We start from the raw sequence: 22,817 nt of genomic DNA on the forward strand, positions 1-22,817 counted from the left end.
ATTTTTAAACATGCACCACAGCTTGGCAGATCAATGCAAATGGAACATGTTTTATAGTGTTTTGCTGTAAAGAAGGAAAAGCGTCCATCAATGCACAGTACTCCCTAAGGAGCATAAATGGGGACTGGGAGTCCCACTGCATTATCTGCAATGAATTTCCTTCAGAAAATAAGAAAATAGAAGCACTAAGGCATGAATACTTGATGTGAGAGACATGCTTGATTTTGTCTGAATGTTTGGAATAAATGCTTATGAACTACTCATGGCTATGTGAAGACTCTGCCTAATTGCCACAACATTCAAGGAAACTGAGGCAAAGATTATGGCACCTAAAACTCTAGTTATCCCAAATTTGAATTTAATACTAAAAAAATTCTGTGCAGTCATCACTGTTAAATGATTTCCTCTACATCCTCAGTTTTTTTTCTTTCTTCTTCCCAAAAATTCACTTGAGACAACTCTAACAATTTCATACCTTTTGCACCTCCTCACTGACAAATATTTTTTACTACCAAGTGAATTTTTGCTGAAATGAAGAGGACAGTCCTATTCAAAAACCTCCAGTAATACTTTCAAAGTTAAAACTTCAGGCTCAGATTGAACAAATACTTCAGTAAACAACTTTCTAGAAAAAAAATGTAGAAATGACACTTTTTACTTGTGAAATTATACAGCCCATGAGAAATTATGGGATTAGTTACTGAGTTTTTGGATGAAGTTTTAAAGAAAGAATGAAGCAAAAATACAAACACTCCACAATGAACATGTATATTTAAGAAATTCAGGCAAAGAAGCCCCAGAGATAATCCAATATTCAAAATAAAATCTTATTTCAAATTCCACTTCTTTATAGCTTGTCCTGGAAGGAAGCAAGTAAAACATACAGTATAACATATCCAGAAACCTGACAAGGAGCCCAATAATCTTCAGAAAAGTGGGGGTGGGGGGGAAGTACCAAAAAAACCCCTCACGAAAGTACAGACTGAGCTAAATTTACTGGCACTTCCCTTGCTGGCAGAACAGGGCTGGGACAGCCTAAGAAAGGGCTTCCTCATGGCATTCTGGCTTTTTTCCTGGTTTTTAGTAGAAGCAGGAAGTGTACCAGTGAGTAGAAATAGATAAAAGTTGGAAAATGTTCATTTAACTGTTGAACAAAAATACACTGGGGGATGGAGGCAGGAGCAAAGTTTTGAATTCACATCACCACTACGGAGTCCACCTCCAGAGTGTCCCATGACCAATCTCCAAGCCATGAATTCTGAGAAAACCACTTGGCTGCACACTTGTTCATCTTCACTCTAATCCCTGGTAATCTTCACCAAGGGCCATGATCCCACATCAATGGCATTACAATATTCTATAACCACTGGATTATTTCACACGCACTGATTTCTCCCCAATGTGTACATTTAGGCGTTGACAGTACAAGGTATATTCTGTACTCTCTCTTGAACTTAGCAGGTTTTGACAGATTTATGGAAGGACAGATGGCCATTACAGGCTGAAGGCTGACAAGAGGCAGTTCAGAGCATTGTTAACACACTTGCACAAACTCTCAGCAGTGCAGCGCTGTGCAGAATGTAATTCAGACTATAGCTTTTTTATTGCTGCCTATTTTCTTTTGTCAAAAGAGCCTGCTGTGCACAGCAACAAATGGCTGCCATTACCCAGAATGTAATGGGTGTCAGACAAATCACGTAACACAAACAATCAAGAGTATGTAGGTCATATTTCAACAGAGCACAACCTTAGCAATATTTATGATTACTGCATTGAAATGTGCTCTATAATAAACAAGTACCTCTACATCACTCACACTTATGTACTTCTGCACAGCAAATCTGTTAGAAGTGGTACATACTCTAAAATCATCCCCCTTAAACAGTCTTTTTTCTTTTTAAAGTAAAAGGCAAGTATTTTTTCATGACATGCTATAAAACCATTTTCTTTGTAGGGACTTTTCCTTAATTGAATAGCTTTGGTAAATGGTACGTTTGCACTTTGCATTGCTCAGTCTATATACTACGAACTCACTCAGTGATCTTGTGCTAGAAAACAGCACACATCAAATTGCCAAAGCAGCACCATCCTTCCTGTGTCTGTGCAACAAAAGGTGTTTGCATATGTGCCAAATCTGACACCTTGGCCAAGCAACTTCTCCCCAGAAAGTCTCTGGGAGGGTGAAACTACTTTCAATACATTCCAAAACTCTACTTAAAAAAAAAAAAATTGCAGTGTAACTCACTTAGCTCAGCCAGGTTGATAAGCAGAAATTAGGGGAGTGTCTTTGCATTAAAAGTGATATATGGACTTCTTAGGACTGATTTTCAATGCTGTTTTATGTAGAGACATATTTCTAAATCTCTACAGTAACTCAGCATTCAAATGTTTGATGGTGCTTGCTGTGTTTTGAGGGGCCTGGTAATTACTGTCTTTTGGCAAATGCAGCCATGGAACCTTTCTACATGTACACTGGGCTTTTGAGAGGCATTGCAAATGTATTCTTTCATACCTTTTGATTTTGAAAATGGATTGTCAAGGGAAACATCATTTAAGGCCACTTTAAACACTGACCACAAGATAACAGCTCAATTCAGTATGTATGGCACTAGATTGCAGAAGCTAGGAAAATATAATAAAATTAAATAGTCACCATACAATAAAAAACTACATGCTTGTTGAATATTCAGTTTAATCCTGTTGTCAGTGCTGGAGAGAATAAACACAGATGCCTGAAAACATCAAATAATCCACTAGATCTTGTTCCCTCTGGACAACTCTCTCCATCTCACATCTCAATTTATCAGAAATCATTCTGAGGTCAAAGAAGTTCTTAGATGACAGATTTTAAGTATTTGTTCTGACAACTAAGAGGTAACACAAATCTAGAGGTGGGCAAATAGCAGGGTATCAGTATCCTCAATGATAGTCACAAATTCCAAATCACTCTTCAAGCTGATTGTGTACATCAGCTTTTCTGATGGCAAAAATATAGCTTTTTCTGCCATCTTTTCAGAAAAATCAAATTTTTCTGCCAAGACCAGTGAGGAGTTTTACACTACAACAAATTGCAGGGATCTATATCAAATGAGAGACTTTTCACCAAGAGGGTGGAAATAGTCTTCTAGTTACTGATTGAGCCTTAAGCACATAAAGCCATCATTTAAGTACCTGAAGTTGGTTTGAGTATTTAGGTGCGAAGGCTTAAGAAGACACAGAGAACAGAGACAGATTAATTAGAAGCCATGCTATCTAACATCTGGCATTCAGAAGTTTGTCTAAGACAATCAAAAGTCTAAAACAATGACTGAGAAGCCCTTGACTGCCAAGAGAAACACTGCCTCCTTCAGAAGGTGACTCATCCTCCTACAGTCCCTGTGCTTGCACAGTCCCATCCGTCCCCCCCCTATTCTGACTGCTAACAAAGAGGAAAGAGGTAACACAGAACCATCCCAGATTTCTGGAAGACACTGGAGAAGTTCAAGCCCGTGGCCTCTTTAGCAAGGCACTGGCAGTGCAGCTGGCTGTGGAAACAAAGAGAGATGGACCTCTTCTGAGCCTCTTACTCAGAAGACTCATCTGACACAGGAATTTAATTCACTAAATTATCATCACCTAGGAATCCCTCCATATCATCATGTTCAGGCCAGGCTTCCTTAGAGTAATGCTAGAATAATCAGCTTCAAGAGATAGAACTTTAGATAGCAATCCACTTAGGACACTCATTTAAAGTGTATTGAAAGAATTCTTATATGTGGAAACACTTCAAAGAGTATTTCCTCCTTATAATTTGACAAATCAGTGTTTTGACAGTTTTAGGAAGGACAAAGTTACACTCATGACTACAAACAGATCTGTTGTAAAGCAAGATATAGCATTGGCAAGAGAATGGTTTCCGTTTAACTTTAGATACATGAATCCAAAATGTGTGTGTGACGAAGATTGATGGCTCATGTGGGAATTGTTTTTATATACTTATTTTTCTGGTCTATAGTTAATTCATCAGTGAAGGAGGCAATGTTGTTTTCAGCAGAGAGATCAAGGGAGTTGCTATTTATATTAAAATACTTTGTGTTTCGATAGTGCAAGCAGCACTGCTAATGGTCTTTTCAATTCGGTAGTGAGATCAAGGTAACTCCTATTTAAATTATTATAAATAGTGTTTGTACAGTGCAAGCTGCCCTACATAAGGACAATGAGCAATGCGGTTATCTGGATATAATTTGGAGTTGCCAGGGTCTCACTAAAGAACTTCAGGGTATTATTCATCAGTACTGCCACTACTTTTTCCTTATTTTATTTTTGGTTGTTTTTTAAACTGAAGTGGGTCCCAATTCTGCCATGATTTACACACACACACATATGCTGTAAGTTCTTCAGTACTCCAGGCTGTTGCTATTATGTACTTTGCTTCCAGCACAAGCAGACTCAGGACACAACATTACTGCAGTACAAATGACTTAAAAAATAAGACATGCATCTTTTTATAGATTTACATACATGCATGAATATAAAAATAAAAATCATGTGAATATGCAGGCAGAGAATAATAGAGCTATCACATGACCTCCTGAAACCTCCTCACCAGGCACTGTGAACACCAGAGCAAGTGCAACATTAAGTCCAAGAGCCACCATTATGTACACTGCTTGGTAACACTACCCAGCTCCCTGGCCACACAACACTCCAATTCTTATTCTTCCTGAGTATCATCAGCTTATTCCCTAGCTAACTTCTATTTATTTCCAGAGGGCAAAAGAAACCATAGAATCATAGTACAGCGTTCCTGTTTACATATGTGCTCAGTCGTGCTGTTTCCCAGCTCCTGTTACTTTTTTTTAATGCACCAGCTCTCCTGGCTATGTTGTCCAAGCAACTACAGAGTAGTTTTGTTTCCTCCTCTGTGCACAGCTGATGGAGTGGAATGAATTTGGTAATACCGAGACCATTCCTGTTGCCACCATGGACGCAATACTAGAAAGACTATCCAGGGGTCAGACTGACTCCCAATTTCTGTCTAGTCAGCTGATGGGAAAAACAGGCTGCTGACTTTTTGGCTGGGAGAAAACACTGCTTCCTTCAGTGATTTCAACGGCTGCTTGTACCACTCTGCTGTAGTCACCTCATCTGCCCCTTTCTGTTGGCAGCACTAAGCACTGACTTATCCATGTGCTTACAAATGGGCACCCTTGTGCAGACTTGCTGTCCAGTAGTGACGGAAGAGGCTTCTCCATGCTTCACTTCACTCCTCTTATTGGCACTGAACAGGATTATCCTCCTGCATACAGTGAGTTTTGCCATGTTTACGTTGGTCTTGCAAAATGAAGATGCATAGAAAGAATGCTTCCTTTTGTCATGAGAGTAATGATTAAGACTGCAGGCATTCAGGAGACAACAGGGAAAACTGTTCATGTTTTAATGCTGAACTAATGAAAAAGTTTCTGAAAAAGTAAAATCATGGTTGTAGGAGGGTGAAAGCCCAGTATACCTACCCAAACCCAGCTTGGGCCTGCTGCCACTGGATTCAGGAGCACCAAGCTAATTTGTGGTACCTGAAGACATATTTTGCAATACACCACTCACCCTCAGTGCTAGAGATCACATATTTTACAATCTACTGCTATCCTGAGAAGAACACATGCCAAGTACATCTCTTATTTTTCAATATTACACAACTGAGAAAGAAAATGGGCTTGGCAATAGCTCAGGTGGAGCTCAATGTGTCCTTTTGTGCGTGGCTGTGGACACTTCAAGAAAAGAGAGGCAAAACAGAGTGCAGAAGAAAGCCATAAAACAGATCTGAGACTGAAGGAATTGACTTCAGCAGAAAGAAGAGCATATGAATTAAATGACTGATTAAATGGGTGGTGCGTGAACTAAACCACTACATGATAAAAAATCCCACAAATCTTCAAAAGGTACAAATCCAGGGATCAGAAAGGAGGAGGAAGATAAAGGGAGGTTGTGTGAAGTGTGTTAATGGAAGAAAAAGCAAAAGCAGGAATATAAAATGAATACCACTTTTTAAAATCACCTCTAAGCTATGGAACGGTTGCTCAGTGTTAGAGGAGAAAGCTGTTATTTGTGACATATTAATCTAGAATTGACAAAGCACTGAAACATGCAGTCATGTACAGCCCTAGACCAGCTTGGAGACAGACTGAATGACATAACTTTTACATCTGTAACATCTATTACACTGTGCTCCGGGTTTTGTCTTTGAAAGATGGCGCCCAGCAGTACACAAATCTATGGGGAAATGGAGAAATATAACAGATAAATGGTTTCATTCATATTTTCTCAGAAATTATGCTCTCCTGTGTAGGTTTGGAGCCGTATTTTCAAACACATTGCTTCTCAGGTAGCTGGATAAAAAGTAACGCTAAAGTGCACTGAAGTGAATCTGCTGGAGACTTCTGTGAGATCTCAGCATACCTGTGGTATATTAAAGTAAACAAACACACACAAGCCATGCTTAAAGGAAGAGCCATCATTCTGCATTTCTCACCTGCAGTTCCAGAGAGTTCCACACTTAAGGTTTGTTCAATAGTCTTGTTCTCAAATGGGGAACCCTTGGGATCACTGGAAGACAGGGCACATTTATAAAAACAAGCTGAAATGGAGTTGCTGTAGCCAAAATCTACTGAACCCCCCTCCCTTTTATAAATGTTTGCACTTTTTAGTACTTACTTTGGTGACTCGGGTGTCAATGGAAGTGATAAACTTGTTGGTTTGGCTAAAGTAAAAAAAGAAAACAATTATGCAATATTTAAACACTGTACAGTATGCTGTAAACATTTCTTTATACTTAGGCATTGGAATCCTGTGGTAGTCATTTAGGGCCAAGCTCTGATAGTTCAATCGCTATTTCAGTGTATCTCAGATAAATAGGGACTCATCCTGATTCCTTATTTACTAGTACCAAAAGGGTATCTAAACTTCAACAATTATTTACATCAATTACCCTACCTCTGAAATACAGTACACAACCCAAATTACAAGACCCTTTCAGAAGAAGAGTGGCACATGTTAAAAATCAATGAAGAACTCTACAGGATATACTGTGAAAATGTTATTTCTCCCAGTGTTAATTCAGACTACAGTTCACGTTTTATTTGGAAACAGGAGCAGCAGAATAACTACAAAGTAACAGAACGTTATGAATATTCAGTTAATTTTACTTCTACAAGATACAATTTTATATATAGCACTGAGAATAGGTTGTTTCTATGAGGCCAGAGTCCAACCAGTTATAGTCCAAATTTTTGCAAATTAGCCTGCAAACTATGACAAACCATGGACATAGTCACAGATGGTTAAAATGGGGTTGAAGCTCTCAGCACTACAATCCCAACATAAGCAAAAAACAAAGCTCTGGCTGTCAAAATGTAAGTCTTTGCAGCTTTTACTCATGCAAAATTCTATTTTCTCAGAGCAAGTAAAGAACCAGGATATTGTAATACAATTAAGATTCCTTTAAAATTAAAAATTACAGTACTTGCAAATTTTACTTTTCAGAAGTTAGATTGATGTTTTAAACACAGAGAGCATTGTAGCAAGAACAACAGCAGGGGATCTCTTCTGCAGATTAATTACTTAAGACAAAATGTTCCCCTTGAACACTCCTGCACTGCAGATCTTTTGTCCAGAGTGTCACTACTGCATATTTCATATTCATTACAGGCTTGGAGCTCCCATCAACATTAAGGGATTTTATATGCAAATTGATTACTTTTATATGCTCTAGAGCATTCTTGAAGTAATATAATGTTTTTAAAAAAATTAACTCAATTATCAAGAGCTGCACATTGTTTCTTCTCCTCCCCATATGAAAGTTAGGAATGGAAGCTCAGGTGTTCACCTTCTTCCTCAGAAGTCACTGCTGGAGTGAGGAGATGCAACTCAGTATGTTATTTGTCTGGTCCAGCACAGCCACTGATTTGTGCATTACACCAGGTGCAGTAAAACTGAATGGAACCTGACACATCTTTGTGTCTAATTTATATACATCTAGGAATACTAATGTTTGCCTGTGGCTACCTAGAGGTAAAACTGGCTTAAAAAAACCCAGATCTTGCAGTAAGGCTCTGGAATGAAGTTTTATACAAATGTTTCTTTTTTCTTTTTTTTTTTTTTAAATAAAAATCTGCACACTCTTAACCAATTTAGGCTAAGGAAGCTGAATGTGTAAAAGATATTTACGTCTCTAAAAACTGTCCTTCTAGCTCTTATTAGTCCCATAAATTAGTCCCACATCAGAATATACACATATTCAATTCTGAAGCACTGAGGCACAGTGCAAATCTGCCAGAGATGGGCACAGAATCAAGGCATTATCTCACACTCCCATGTATTAATTTTAGGCAGATATCACTGATCTCTCCCACTGAGAAGTTCGCATACCAAAACACCCATCAGTTTTCTTATTCCTAGGCAAGAGCTTGACCAAACACTCTTTCTGCAAAGGATTCATACTCACATACAGCTATTGATAGTGTAAATATTTAGCCAAGGCACTGTCATTTTCCATGGTGCCTGTTTATTAGAGTTTCAAGGTCTACTGTGGTCTGTTTTTTTCTTATTAAAAAGAGTTCACATCAAGTTGCTTGTCCCTGTAAATTGAAAACATTCAGGTTCAAAACAACTATGTTTCCTCATGGGCAAATTTCAGTGCAAAACCACAGATGATCTTTGGCATGAATGCGTTTGTGGACATTCCCGTGGGTTTGCAATATGTTTGCAACAGTAACCCTAAAGGAAAATAACATTCCACTGACCCTTTGTGAGTTTTCCCTAACTTTGAAAGAAAATCTCAGACTGTGACAGTTTTTTTAAAACAAAAGGAGTCAATTTTCTTGGCTTTTGATTAAATGTATGAACCAACGACTGCAGGTCTGCAAATATCAGTTAAATTTGCCAGGTTGATTCTGCATGAATTGACTGTCCAAGCTGAAAGCATTATATTCTTGTATTTGTACTATATGCAAATCCATTGATATTGAAGCTATATATTGGCGTATGAGGCAAATTTGCTGAAAAAACAACATTTCACAAGCCTTTAAATTAAGGCACAGGAAAATTAAAGAACAAGGTAATTTCCCTCTGCCTGCAAATTCACCTGTAAGACCACTAAAATCACAGCTGTTAGCTCTGTGTCCCTCTGGACTTTCGTAACCTCTCCTCCGTGCTGTTTCCAGAACCCAGCGTGCTCTGACTCTTCAAACTGAATCTACACAATTGCTCAGCTGGGGAAAAAAAAGCAGCTCCGATCTGAATAGAAAGACATTATAATCTGCATATATGTTTGTGTGCACATACGTCTATGTATGGGTATACTACACATGTTCATATGGCATGTTGTACACGATACACCTCATCACCTACCACCTTAACATCCAACAGTGTTACTGTAACTTCTGGCAGTTCTGTTTTTCTGTACCATTGAGGTAACAGACCCAGGTTTCACATGTAGAGCACAGTCTGGATTCTGCTGTGAAAGCAGACTGCTGAAGTCACCCAGGAGGAGTGGCAGTTGGCATAAGGAAGCTTTAGGGGCAGTTGGATTTCCTTCTTATGAGAAGTATTGCTCAGATAATTTGAGACTGCAGTGGAGAAAACCCATACTTAGAATGTCAGAATGTGCAGCTGCAAGAACAATATTAAGTGACAGGAAGGGAAGATTATTTTTATTACATTTGCTTATACTTCCTAGTGCAGAATGAGAAAACAGATTTGATGGAGGCTGAAATGCAAGAAAAAAGGAGAGGAAAAGAAGAAATAACATACAGTTTACATCTCTTGCTTTGAAAATACCAAACAAGACATTTAGGGTCACATCCTGATCTCTGTTGCAGACAGGGAACTCCCATTGACTTTAGTGGAGTCATCCAGGATTTGCACTGATGTGTCTGAGACAGGCACGTAGCCTTCCAAATCCCAGGTCAACATAAATACATAGATGTATTTTAAAGCAGCAATAACTTTAAAAAGCTCCCTTTGGGTTCGTAAGCTTTTACAGCTTTCCTTTATCTTGGGAAAACAGACACAGGAAGAGAGGGAGAAAAAGTGAGAGAGAGGGCTTTAAGTTCTGGCATCTCTGTCACAGAAGCTACTTGTAATAGAGACCAGTTTTTTACACATCAGGGACACTAAAAGTCAAAACAAGTGTTAAGTTTTGACCATAAAGAATCCAAAAACGAGAGAGAAAGCCCAGGATGGCATCTAAACTTTCAACTATTTACAAAATAAAATTACAAACCAGCATTCCAGCTTTAACAGGAATGACACATTTATTGTTTTCTCTGTAGCAGTGAGAGCACTATTTATTGTCTCTTAAGGGCTATGTGGCAGGTTAACAATGCCTTCAGTTTTACTCCAGCAAAAGAGAAAGCAGCTCACTAATGAACTGGCCTGCCGAGCTTGTTTAGCGGTATAATGATTTCTTGGTGGTACAGTTCTCTGTGAATAAGTATCTCCAGCTAGCTTGGTACATTACCATACGGTATTTGTTAAACTTTTCCTGAGATCCTTTTCTGAGGCTTGGGGCAATAAATAAAAGGATCAAATATGTCTAAAAGCTAAATCTAGCTAACTAATTCCAACTTCATTATACTGTTTTAAAATTCTCTTTACACAGAAGAGATGCTGGATTTCCAATACTAATCCAAAGAAGAGGAGTATTGAGGGCATTCCCAAACATGGTACTTCAGCTTCCCAGCCTTACTGCTGGTACCAAAGCTGTATTCTGCAGTCCCACACCTACCCTGCAGATGATTTGTCTGAGACTGCAGATGGGGCTTCCTTTTGGAGGTGCATTTCTCTTTGCTGCTGTTCCTGTTCTCTGCTGGTTTGGTCTGAGGAGGATCATCATTCGTAGTCAGATATTTGAGAAGTTCAGAGCAGGGACGTCTTTGAGGCTTTTGCTGTTGACAAATGCTCTTCGCTTTATTGCTCCATGAATTCTCAGTCTTAAAACAGGGTAGAATAAAATAAAATAAAATAATAAAATAAAATAAAGCTAAAATTAGTGAGCTGAACCTTATCAGAATGGATATAGGTTTTCTGAAGAGATGAGATTTTCAATGAAGTGTTCAGTCTAAGTGTACTAGATCTATGAGCTGTGAATAACTGTTTGCAGAACAAGGAAAGAAAATTACATTTAAAATTCCTAAATGACATTTATGCAGCTTTTTATTTCATTTCTCCTACATTGCAATGTTCCTACTCAGCAACATGTAACTAACAAGACCCTACAGCGCCTTTACTGTGAACAAAAAAATAAGCTGGTTTAAACCTTAATTTGCTGCTGATTGCTTGGGCCTAGTATTCACAACTCTCTTAAGTACCCCTAAATGGCCTGTTTTCAGTTACACTGAATGGCAAGACAAACATAGTTTAATACTGCCTGCTAACAGAATTATGTCTAAGCCCCCCATTCCATCCAATCAATGTCTAATATACATCTTTTGCCAAGAATCCAGTGTCATTTGTCTTAGCTCAGACAACTGGGAAAATGGCAGTCCCACATCCTGGAGTCACTCATAAACAACACCAGACCATCAGCAAATTTTTTTACACCCCGTCCTACTCTGTGTATCAGTAAAGTAGGTAAGAGTAACAGACAGTGTGACTACAACTGAACTCTGCCAAGAGAAAAGGCACAAATGAAATATTCAGAGCATAAAAGAGCTCAGATGATTCTCAGATGAACCCAGTCTATAACTCACATTTTTTAAAAATTACTTGCAAGATAGTAAGCATATTAATAAAATACATTCAGATCTACTGCTTGTTTGATCACTAAAAGCATAAAAGACCTTGTTACACCCTCTTTTTTTTCCTTATTATAAAGATTAAGTTTGTACCTTAACAACCACAGGGCTTGTTCTGATCCTGTGATTAGTGTTTGCATGGTTTTGTGTGCTGAGACCACTGCATTCATTGTAATTTAGCTGAGTGTTGGCTGGAGCCAGCAAGAGCTTCTTAAGCTACAAACACATCAGGGAAAGGGAAGTGGAAGGAAAAAAGTAAAGTTACACATCTATGGATTAAAATTACTTATCAACATTTTTGCATAGTATTGATTTCAGCAAGCAAAGTACAATAAAACAAAAAGCAGGACTTGATATTCCTCAGAGTAAAGAGATTTCATTTTCTTCTGTCTTGGCAGCACATTTCTGCTCCCTTTACTGCAGTATACTGCAGGACAAGCAGAAATAACAGGAATCTCAGATTTCTGAAACCATGGCAAAATGAAATTCTCAGTGATCTGTATGACATGAAGAGGCCTCTGATCTACACATAGACATTAACTTTAACAGACTAACAGATACAGCGTCAAGATTCAGGCACCTGGCTCTGTTCCCACTGAAACCAGTGATAAGAGGCTTTCAGCAGAAACAGAATCACATCACAGACTAGATTTACTGAACAAAATGCATATAATGTTTCACCCACATCCTCATCCAAGGTTCAGTTTTGCCCTGGTTAGCACTAAGCTGGTGCTTACTGGTCAAATCAATGTTAAAGACATAAAATCAGCCCTGCATCCCAACAGACTCACTGGGCCTTTCTTCACAGATCACCAAAAATGGTATCTAAACATACACAACAAAAAGAGCCCCGAGAAATGAAATATGAATTAAGAACCATTACCCCGACTTATCTGAATAGAATGATAAGCAAAAGTGTCAGCCCCATTAGTGTAAAACGTTCAAAAACAACCTTTTCAACAACTTTTTAATAGACTGCCATATTAATCATCCTATGGCTATTTGGTGGGGGGTTTTCCCCCACTTAATTTTCTGTTCTTTACTTGATTTTCCTCTCCAGTCTAAATGAAAAGTCCAGACCTTACTGTGACTACATCATACCCATGCAGCGGGTAGCCAGAGGCACATCCAATTCCTGTTAAACAGTAGGAAGGGTTCTTACTAGAGACGGCTCTTCTGCCTCCTGAGTTGGAGGGGTGCCGTCGGGCATTGGGGAGGGACTAGCGGCATTTTCGTTGGTCACATCTCCATCTGTCAGTGCATCAAATGAAGGCAATCCATCCTCATCCACAGGGATGCTGTCCAATGTTTCAGTGAGAACAGCTAGCAAGTTTGCCTCGTTCTCTTCATCTATCTTCTGTGGGAGAGGACAAAACAAAAAGAGGAACCAGGTGAGAAAAGGAACAAAACGATGCCTCTGTATGTGAACAAGCAGACAGCAGGTAGTAAAACCGACCCTTGAAACAGTAACCTGCAACAGAATCTCAGACAATGTAACCAGGTACAATAAAATGGTCCATCTCTGTTCAAAAGAAATCTCTTTGTACTCGTAGTGTATTGCTGGTTTACCTTGCTTCCACAATTCTTTTTTTTTTTAATCAGGTATTAACAATGGTAAGTAATCATCCAGGGGATTGTATTACAGGATGAGCCTAAAATGCTGACACCTAATGATGGTGTCAGCCCAGACTGTCTCTTTCTTCTGCTCTTCAACACTGAAGACCAGCTAATTGACCTGACAAAATTACAAGAATCAGACAGCTAATCAGGACACCAAAATGAATCACAGTAAAATACAGAAAACCTCATTCACATATATGGTCCAGTGTAAGCGAGTGTTTCCCTTCCACACTTCTGCAAATCCTTACTGCAAAACCAAATGAACCGCTTCTCATTCCTGAGTATTCTGGTGTAAGAATAGCCAGCAACACTCACATGGTAAATGACAGGTTGTTTTGGGCTTCTTTAAAGAAACGTATTAGGCAGGTTGCCTCTGAAGTTGTCCTTTCGAGTTATGTCATTTGAGTGCTCAATGCACTATTGTATGCATTTATCAAATTCCAACTGCAATTATAAAAAGTAGATTAATTTCTAATCAGAAGTGGCTGCAATGTTAATTTATATCTTATTTCAGCAACAAGAGTTCTTTTGTCAAATTGAGCAAATTTAAGTGCCTCCTGATTTTTTAATGAAATATAGTCCCTACTGTATATTAAGATACAGATATTTTGAGTGCTGAGAGTTAGAACTGAGAAATAGAACTGTGTAAAAATCATTATATTTATTTTTCAGAAAGATTGGAAATTGATCTTGACAGATCAATTATCTAGGACTCCTAGGCTGATCCTAGCGCCATTGAAGTAAATGAAAAGCCTTTCACTGATTCAAGTGATATCAAATCGGGAGTTTTTCCACCTTCCACCAGCTTCAGAGTAGCTCATCATGCTCCACGTTCCCACTGTGAAAAAATTTCAGCTAAGTTCAAATCTTAAAGTGTAAAAGTGAACTAGCAAGACAAATAAACAATAAAAAAAAAAATTAAAAAAGGCAACAGCAAAACATTGCCAAGTTACACTTTGGAAAAAAAAATAATCAAGTGGATCTGGGCATCCCCTTAGCATGACTTTTTCAGTAATACTTTTATCTAGCAGACTCTGTACAGAGATGATCATAAACCAGACAGATAATTGCTCCAGCTAGGCTTCTTTGCCAAATCACACCTCACGGCTTCTAACATAAAAGCTGCCTTTGAGCTAGAAAGCTAAGACAGAGCACAAACTGTTCTGGTGCTTACAGCATCATCTCCAAGAAACAAGTAAATACTCAGGCAAACTAAGGTAAGGAGAAGCATTTATTTAAAAGGCCTAAAGGCACTTGGCCACTGAGAAAAAGTATCCAAATTTTGGTATCAGGTGATTTCCATCATACTAAGCAAACATATGCATACAGCTCCAATAATTCAGTGTGTAGAGGATGGAAAGGCAGAAAGGTGACAAATAAAATGACGCTTCAAATCCATCTTCTCACAGCCACTTTCTGAGAGGAAAAGAGGAAAATTATGGTGTCACTTCTAGAATAGCAAGAATAGGCATTATTGGGCAGGAAAGTGTGACCAGCGTTTTTTTCCCAATGGCATTTCAAGTCCCTCACAGGTGGTGTGATGAATGGTGTGAGAGCCAGCCCTCAAGCCTAGGGTGTCCATGAGCTGGTTTGGCTGCCTGACCCCCAGCCTTACACGAGGAACTTTTTCAGCAAGTCCAGCTGGTGGGGCACACTGCTGAGCTTTGCATCTCATAAAGCTGACAACAAAGCTGGAAGTGTTGCTATTTCTAACAGGGAATGCTTTCTTTAATAATAACATGCTAGAAAAAAACCTGATATTTGCTGTTAGCTACTCAACTCTCATGCTTTAAACAGACATTCAAGTGCGCTGACATTCAAGAACAGAAAGTTGAGCAGACACCAGTCCTCATCACAGCAATTTCAATTAGTTTTGTACAAGTTTCAACATTCAAACACCCCAGAGAAAGCAGAGGATGTGACAAAGAGGACTCTGTTAAACAATTAATGTCACTTTCCATTATTGCTTCAGTCCCAATTTACAGAGCAAATAAATCAAAGTCACACAGATGAAGCACACTAGCTGGCTAACACATGTCTATTCACAAACGACATGGCAGCAGGAACACATTAGTCAAGAAAATGACATTGCTAGATAACCTTTTAAAGGTTTAACTATGCTATTGCTCCTAATTGTCCTAAATTACTGTTTATAAAGAAACACAATTATTAGATACAGCAGAAATGTGGCTGAGGAGAGATGCAGGGGGAGAGATGGTTGGGTACATCAACGTCTAAGCAATAATCACTGAAGCAGCAGCATTCTCCTTTGCTATTGCAGCCTGAGTCTTGGTGTTGACAGCACTGGGGAGAAGCAACGCCATGGCCAAATGCAAGCTCTTTCACAGTTTCAGCACTGTCACTGCAGAAGTTCACATTCCAGACTGGCATCCAACCTGCTCATCACACAGGCTCAGAGGGACAGGAGGAGCTGAGCACCTTCTACCTCTGCTGAGGCCTGAGAATGCACCGTGTGCTCTCTGGAACTGATTCTACCATGTCCCTACCTTCATGCAGGATCCCACAAGAAGGATTTGCTTCTCTTTTTAGGAGCAGATCCAAGGTATTTAGACTACCTAAATGAACTACAGTGTGTAAGAAAAAGGACCAGAGGATAATCTCAAATGCAAAGCTGCATGGCAAATATATGCAATTATTAAACTTTTATGAAAACAATTCATAATGACTGCATACTAACTTGCCTTTTTAATGCAGAAGCAGTTATGCATCACTTCCAAATCACACCATTATGTTAGCATAAAGACATTGGGGCCAGAGATGTTTTGATCCCTGTAAATTTTCACCCAAATGAGGAAGGCTAGGAACACAAGTATGACACTGAATGCATGTGCTTCTGGGTTTCTGACAAAAGAAATTTCCAGCATATCCAGAATGCCATTAGCTCTGAAAGGAAAAATTTGGCATTTGTGTCACTCTTTATGGGTGATTGCAACAGAGGTAACCTGCCAGAACACCAACCAATCCTCAAACGTGAGTAATCTAGGAGTCCAAACACCATGGAAGGCTTCTAACTGTGTTCTTCTCTGCTTTTACATGCTTTGCTCTAATACTTTAGTATTTCTGCAGCACTAAAAATAATTTTCTGTCTGAAAACACTGTAATAGTTGTGTAACAATCTAATTGCATTTCTGCCTTCAGTAAAATGTCTCCAGAGATATTCTCTCTTTGGCCAGTGAAATGAGTTGATAATTTACCAACACAAAGGTATTTAAATCCTCTACCCCTGATGATTCCTTCTCTTTTGCTTATTCTGACTATTGATGGATCTGGGTTTACCCTGTGGTTAGCATTTTACATCTGTAATACCTGTTACTTGTTGGCAAGTAACACAGAGGCCATAGAGGCCAAAAACTGAGCTGTAACAGAGGCTTGTCCATGTGTCCATTCACAGGCATCTCTTTAGGGTGCATATAGGGAGCAAAGCAGTAATTTATCCTTAAATTTTCTTCCTTTGAAAAAATTATGCGACATTTTAAAATCCTTGTCATTACCATTACACTGGGTTAGAGAAAACCTAGGAAAACTTGAAATCCACAAGTCCATGGGCCCTGACAGAACGCATCCATGAATGCTGGAGAGAGCTGGCAGACAACACAGTGAGGCTGCTTCATGGTCACCTTTGAAAGGTCATGGAGATCAGGAAAGGTATCTGAGGACTGCAAGAAAGCAAATGTCACCCCAGTCTTCAAAAATGGCAAGGAATCATGAGTGGGGTCATGAGTGGTATCCCACAATAGTGGCCCACCCATGGAATGACCGGTCAGTCAGCCTTGATCCCTGAAAAGGTTATGGAGAACCTCATTCTGGAGGCCATCTATATCCACATGGATCACACAAAGGCGATCAGAGGTCAAGCATGGTTTCACTGAAGATAAGTAAATCATGCTTGACCAACCTGATTGCCTTCTATGATGAAACAACTACCTGGATGGATGAGGGGAGAGCAGTGGATATTGTCTACTTGACTTCAGCAAGGCTTTTGACACTGTCTCTCACAACATCCACATAGGCAAACTCAGGAAGTCTGGGTTGAATGAGTGAACAATGAGGCGGATTGAGAACTGTCTGAACAGCAGATAGCAGAGGGCTGTAATCAGTGTCACGGGCTCTAGTTGGAGGCCTGTCACTAATGGTGTCCCCCAAGGTTCAATACTGGGCCCAGAACTGTTTAATTTATTCATTAATGACTTGGATGAAGGTCCAGATGCCTCCTCAGCAAGTTCATGGATGACAACAAGCTGGGAGAAGCTTTGGGCTGATCCCCCTGAGTGATGTGCAGCCCTTCAGAAGGACCTGGACAGGTTGGAGAGATGGGCAGAAAGGAACCATCTGAAATTCCACAAAGGCAAATGCAGGATCCTGCAATTAGGGAAGAATAATCCCAGGGACCAGCACAGGCTTGGGGCCAAAGTGCTGGAAAGCCCAGCTCTGCAAAGAAGGACCTGGTGGACACCAAGTGTCCATGAGCCAGCAGCGACCTTGTGGCCAAGAGAGCCAATGGTACCCTGGGCTGCATTAGGGAGAGCACTGACAGCAGGTCAAGGGAGGTGATCCTGCCCCTCTACTCAGCCCTGGTGAGGGGCATCTGGAGTGCTGTGTCCAGTTCTGGGCTCCTCAGTAAAGAGACGTGGAGCTCCTGGAGCAGGTGCAGTGGAGGGTGACAAAGATGATGAAGGGACTGGAGCATCTCTGTTATGAGGACAGGCTGAGGGAGCTGAGCCTCGAGAAGACACAAATGAAAGGGGAGCTCACCAATGTCTGTCAGTATCTGCAGGGAGGGTGCCAGGAGGATGGAGGCAGGCTCTGCTCAGAGGTTCCAAGCAATAGGACAAGAGACAATGGGCAAAAATAGATGCACAGGAAGTTCTACCTGAACATGAAGAAGAACTTCTTTACTCTGAATGACAAGAGTACTGGAATAGGTTGCCCAGAGAGGTTGTGCAGTTTTTGTCTCTGGAGATATTCAAGAACTCTCTGGATGCAGACCTGTGCCACAAGCTGTAGGATGGCCCTGCTTGAGCAGGGAGGTTGGTCCAGCTGACCCACAGTGGTCCCTTCCACCTGTGTTTCTGTGATCTCTTCTAGAAAACCCTGAAGCCAGTGTGCAGATGTCCTGACTCAGGATTATCCTGTAGCTCTTGTCATCAGCACAGGTATGCTGATCCATTCCAGAAGAGGGTCAAGCCCATCTTTTAGAAAATCTTTTCAAAATATTAATAGTATCTCCAACATCTTCCCTTTGGGTGACTTGTCCTCTCCCTTTCAATTGTGATTAGTACATGCACAACTTCTGCTGATTATATCTCAAGGAGTGAAATCAGCTAATGAATGATGATGCTCTGAAGTTTCTTTACTGACAATCTGAATAGCGCAAGGCCCCATTGTGATTCATACTGAAAGATCAGGATCTAAACTGCCTTATTAATCCACAGCCCCAAGGAGCTGGGAGCAGTGGCAGCTTGCCACATCTTCATAAAAAGCCCAGGAAACTTCGGGACAGATCCACAGCTGGTAGAAGCTGTCACCACTCCAGCGGCCCAGCTTGGTAAGAAATTCAGAGCAGCCAGGTGTACCAGAACTCACAAGAGATCACCATTTCAACATATCTACTCATTTCTCCTCATCAGCCTAAGACCTATTTACAGCACAATTAAAAAAGAAAATAAAAGATTGTCCTCCAGCTGAAAATATCTGAGTGATCTAAAAATACTAATACATTATGGCACTAGTTTCAAACAAAAAAAATTGACTTGTGAGCACATCATGGCAACAGGACTTAATTCCTTAATGACAAATTTTGGAGCAAGGATGTCCATAAGATTGTCTTTTCCTTAAGAAAGGAGGGGTACAGATTCAGCCCTTTTTGTACATATGGATGCAGAGGCAGTGAAAAGCTCATTAACACCACTCAGGCCCTGAGCACCTCCTGTCAACTAACATGCAGGAGTAGGGGCAGATGGTGTCTCAGCCCTGGCCCCACAAACCAAGCTTTGTCACAAGAGGAAAAGGAGCCACAGGCTGGACAGAGGCACCAGGAGGGTAGGAGGTGTACAGGGATTAGGACGCAGGCTGGTTGGTGGTCTTTCTCCTGACAGAAAAAAATGAGAACTGAAATCAAGGATGATGAAAGGGAATGAAAGGATGAAAGCCCAAATTTTCCCTCTTCTGGTACAGAAGGAGCCAACCTGCCATGGCATGGCACAGACAGAGTTGTCATGTTGATTTTGCTGCCTTTTTCCATGTGCTGTCCAAGGCAAGGACTTCTTTCTCCTCAACTTAGAGCTGGCTTTACCCAGGGCCAAAAATGAATTAGTGGTCCAAGTGGTGAACCACTTGTTCCACCTTACCTGCTCACAACCAGTCCCATGCCCTTATATATCTGAAGAAGTTTCTCAGCTTTTATTTTACTGTTCAACTGCTTTGCAAATCCTTAGGCGTCCTGCATTGTCTTACAGTAAAAATTCACATGATGCATTTGCATTAGAACATCTTTCCAAGGTCTGTTACTCTGGTCCCCAAGAGACACTCCCATAATTGAAATGCTTAAGTCCAGAGCTATCAATTATCTTTAAAAACAAAATGGAGTCCCACTAGGAGAAAATTACAGTCAGATTTCTTTATATGAAGTAGAAATATGGGGATTAATTATCACCACCCCTGTGCAAATGCCTTTAGGGTATGGAAAGGAAACAAGATATTTTCTTTTCTTGAAGGAGACAGCTATATCCTCACATGCACATGCAGGCAAAGACCACTTGAATCCAGAGCCTGCCTTCTGATTTCAGCAGCCCCACTGCCCTTCATATGGAATGTAGGACCAAACACTTGCCCATATTTACATTAAAGTTTCACTCCAGTTGGATTTCTCCAGATATAGACTTAAAACAATGTGCTCTAGCATCCCAAAATGCTCTCCCACAGAAACGATGTTAAATAAATACTGTGATTCTACACACTGCAGGTACTGCAATGCCTAATATCCAGAGCTAGGTCTCAGAGGGGCACAACCCCCCAGCATCGCTCCCAGGAACATTATGGCACCACTGGAAGGATCTGTTAAATCTCCACAGGCTGAAGGAGATGGGAGTACCAGCAGCATCCGTGCTCCCCCTCCCCTCTTCAGGGTATAAAAACATAAAAATAAAATGGAAGGGAATGGAACGGAACAGAACAGAGCACAGCAGAACAGAACAGAACAGAACAGAATAGAATAGAATAGAATAATAAAATAAAAATAAAGTAAAAATTTTTTCATCGTCATTATCAACATGTTGCTTATTTCTCAGAAAGTTTTTATATGTAATCTTGGTAACTGAACTCAGATTGCTTTCTCTCTGTGAGATGCTCTCCTGACACTGTAAAACTTCTGTCTAGTACTTTGTATTAAAGCGTCACAACTCAAAACCACAGCATAGACCAAGTAAGTGAGCCACTACAAATAGGCTTTTCTTTGAGACCATGCCCTTGTATCACTGGAAGTTATGCTACCATAGCTCCTGTGGGATGGACTGCCTTTTCAAGTGAATAATGATCTAACCTTTCAGCTGTAAGCTAAACATGTCAGTTTAAAAAAGTCTACTGAATATTCTTCTACCACAAAGTCAAAGAAGTAATTTTTTATTACTTCTAATGAGTTGCTGCAGTTCAGAAGTTTCCATTACAGCCTGAAAATTAAGTTTATAATAAACTGAAGACTATTAATTGACTTACTCATCTCACTAACATGAGGATCTAGCTAACAACCCATGCTTTACATCTTCTGACCAAAATTCATCCACATTTTGCAAGCCATTGCAATTTGATTTGTGTAAACTGCATCCTTCCCCTCTATCATAGTAATCTTTGATTCCAGAGAAAAGATAAAACAAAAACAATCTGCAGGGAAGCTATTGTGCTATGGACTGTATTATGGGGACCAATGATAAGATACTGTGCTGGATTCATTTCATCGGGGGTAGATGAAATACCAAAAATTTATAGCAAGTGAAACCACAGAATCTTTGCAAATGCAGTCAATTTGATTCAGTATCAAAAGGTCACTCGATTCAATTTATACTTGATCCTGAGCACAATATTGAGAAAACACCTGAAAACAAATCATCAGTTTGGGCCTCAACATTTGCTGACTATATAGACTAATTTGCTGATAACTAAATAAATGCTCTACCCATGTTTCTTACTGAGTTAGCTCACCCAGGGGGGCTTTTTAACTTCTACAGGACTTGACACTGTAAACGAACCATGTGTCTGTAATACTGAGCGAGGCACACCATGCAATTACTGTTGTGTTGTCTTGTCCAGTGCTCACAAAGGCCACCTGGTCTTCATGGTGGGGAACTGCAGCAGGAAAAGATCTGGCATGTCTTGTCCAGCCCACAATGGGCTAGGTTTGAGATGCACAATGAAGCACTAAACTCCCTCTGTGTTTCTGGTGGGTAAAACCAAGAGCAGGCAAAGTGCAGAAGTGCAAAACAAAGAAACCGCCTGATGAAGAGCCACAATAAAAAGAAAGGCTGTGAGTTCTTCACTGTGCAAGAGTGAAGCCAGAGAAGCTGGGGTGGAGGTGAAGTTCCCTGTCTTCCAGAACTGCTGGGGAAGCGCAGGTGAGCAGAGGAGCGAGTGAAGGGGATGCAGGACAGGTAGCCTGACCTGCATGGGTAGCTCAGTGCCCAGGCTGTGAGAGGTTAGGCAGGCTGCCTCTGAGCTCACCACCCAGAAGCTTTGCCACTTGGAGCAGCAAATGGCTCCTCTTACCCACATTCCCTTCCCCACACACAGACTGTCACTCATGCGTGTAATAAGGTCCTAAGCAACAACGCAGACAGCGTTTTTTAATTATTATTATGCACATAAATAATATACAGGAGGGTAGAGAGTTAAAGATCCTGGGGCCCCAGTCTGGACAAGCTCTAATACAGAATGTGTCTTGTATAAAGAAGGAAGAAGGGAAAGGCAGGGTACAGCTTAAGGTAGGGAAGACATTTGGGACTCTCTTGTTGCAAAGCTTTCAACAACAGTGTCAGCAGTATTTCAGTCCAAGGAGTCAAGCACTGCTTGCTCAGATTTATTTATTTACTTGATTTATGGTCCATGCCCACACTAATCTCTCTATGCACTGACATAAGATTTTTCAACATTCATATACCTTTGTAAGGCCGCATAGCATATCCTGGAGAAAAAAAAGCTACATATATTTTGCAGTGCTGATTTCACACATGTAATTGATGTAAAAACTTGTTTGTCCTCTTTATCATGACAAATATCTCTAAAAACCGCACTTGAGTGGCAGTATGGACTCTTCCCTTGCCAACAAGAAGCATTATATTGTCACTTTTGTTCATTCTCTATTTCAGTGCTACATTTCCTTTAGTTTTAATTATAGTGGATATGTCAGGATGTCTATAA

General features: G+C 40.2%; 1 protein-coding gene across 5 annotated transcripts in view; it reads right to left on the reverse strand.

The window, feature by feature from the left end:
- PPARGC1A (PPARG coactivator 1 alpha) overlaps positions 1-22,817 on the reverse strand; it is a 364,260-nt gene that overhangs the window by 18,439 nt on the left and 323,004 nt on the right. For 4 of the 5 annotated variants that reach the window (XM_088056605.1, XM_088056606.1, XM_088056608.1 and 1 more), the window contains 5 exons: positions 12,934-13,128; positions 11,865-11,987; positions 10,763-10,967; positions 6,691-6,736; positions 6,509-6,582 (listed from right to left, as the gene is read on the reverse strand). In XM_088056605.1, the coding sequence (XP_087912731.1) occupies positions 6,509-6,582; positions 6,691-6,736; positions 10,763-10,967; positions 11,865-11,987; positions 12,934-13,128 (643 nt within the window). Of the gene's footprint in view, positions 1-6,508; positions 6,583-6,690; positions 6,737-10,762; positions 10,968-11,864; positions 11,988-12,872; positions 13,129-22,817 lie in introns of those variants that run through there. The other variant, XM_088056607.1, reaches the window with a different exon arrangement.

The sequence above is a fragment of the Pseudopodoces humilis genome, chromosome 6, assembly GCF_049639895.1.
Source record: "Pseudopodoces humilis isolate 2021_Gansu_Grassland_sample_001 chromosome 6, ASM4963989v1, whole genome shotgun sequence".
Classification (NCBI taxonomy): domain Eukaryota; kingdom Metazoa; phylum Chordata; class Aves; order Passeriformes; family Paridae; genus Pseudopodoces; species Pseudopodoces humilis.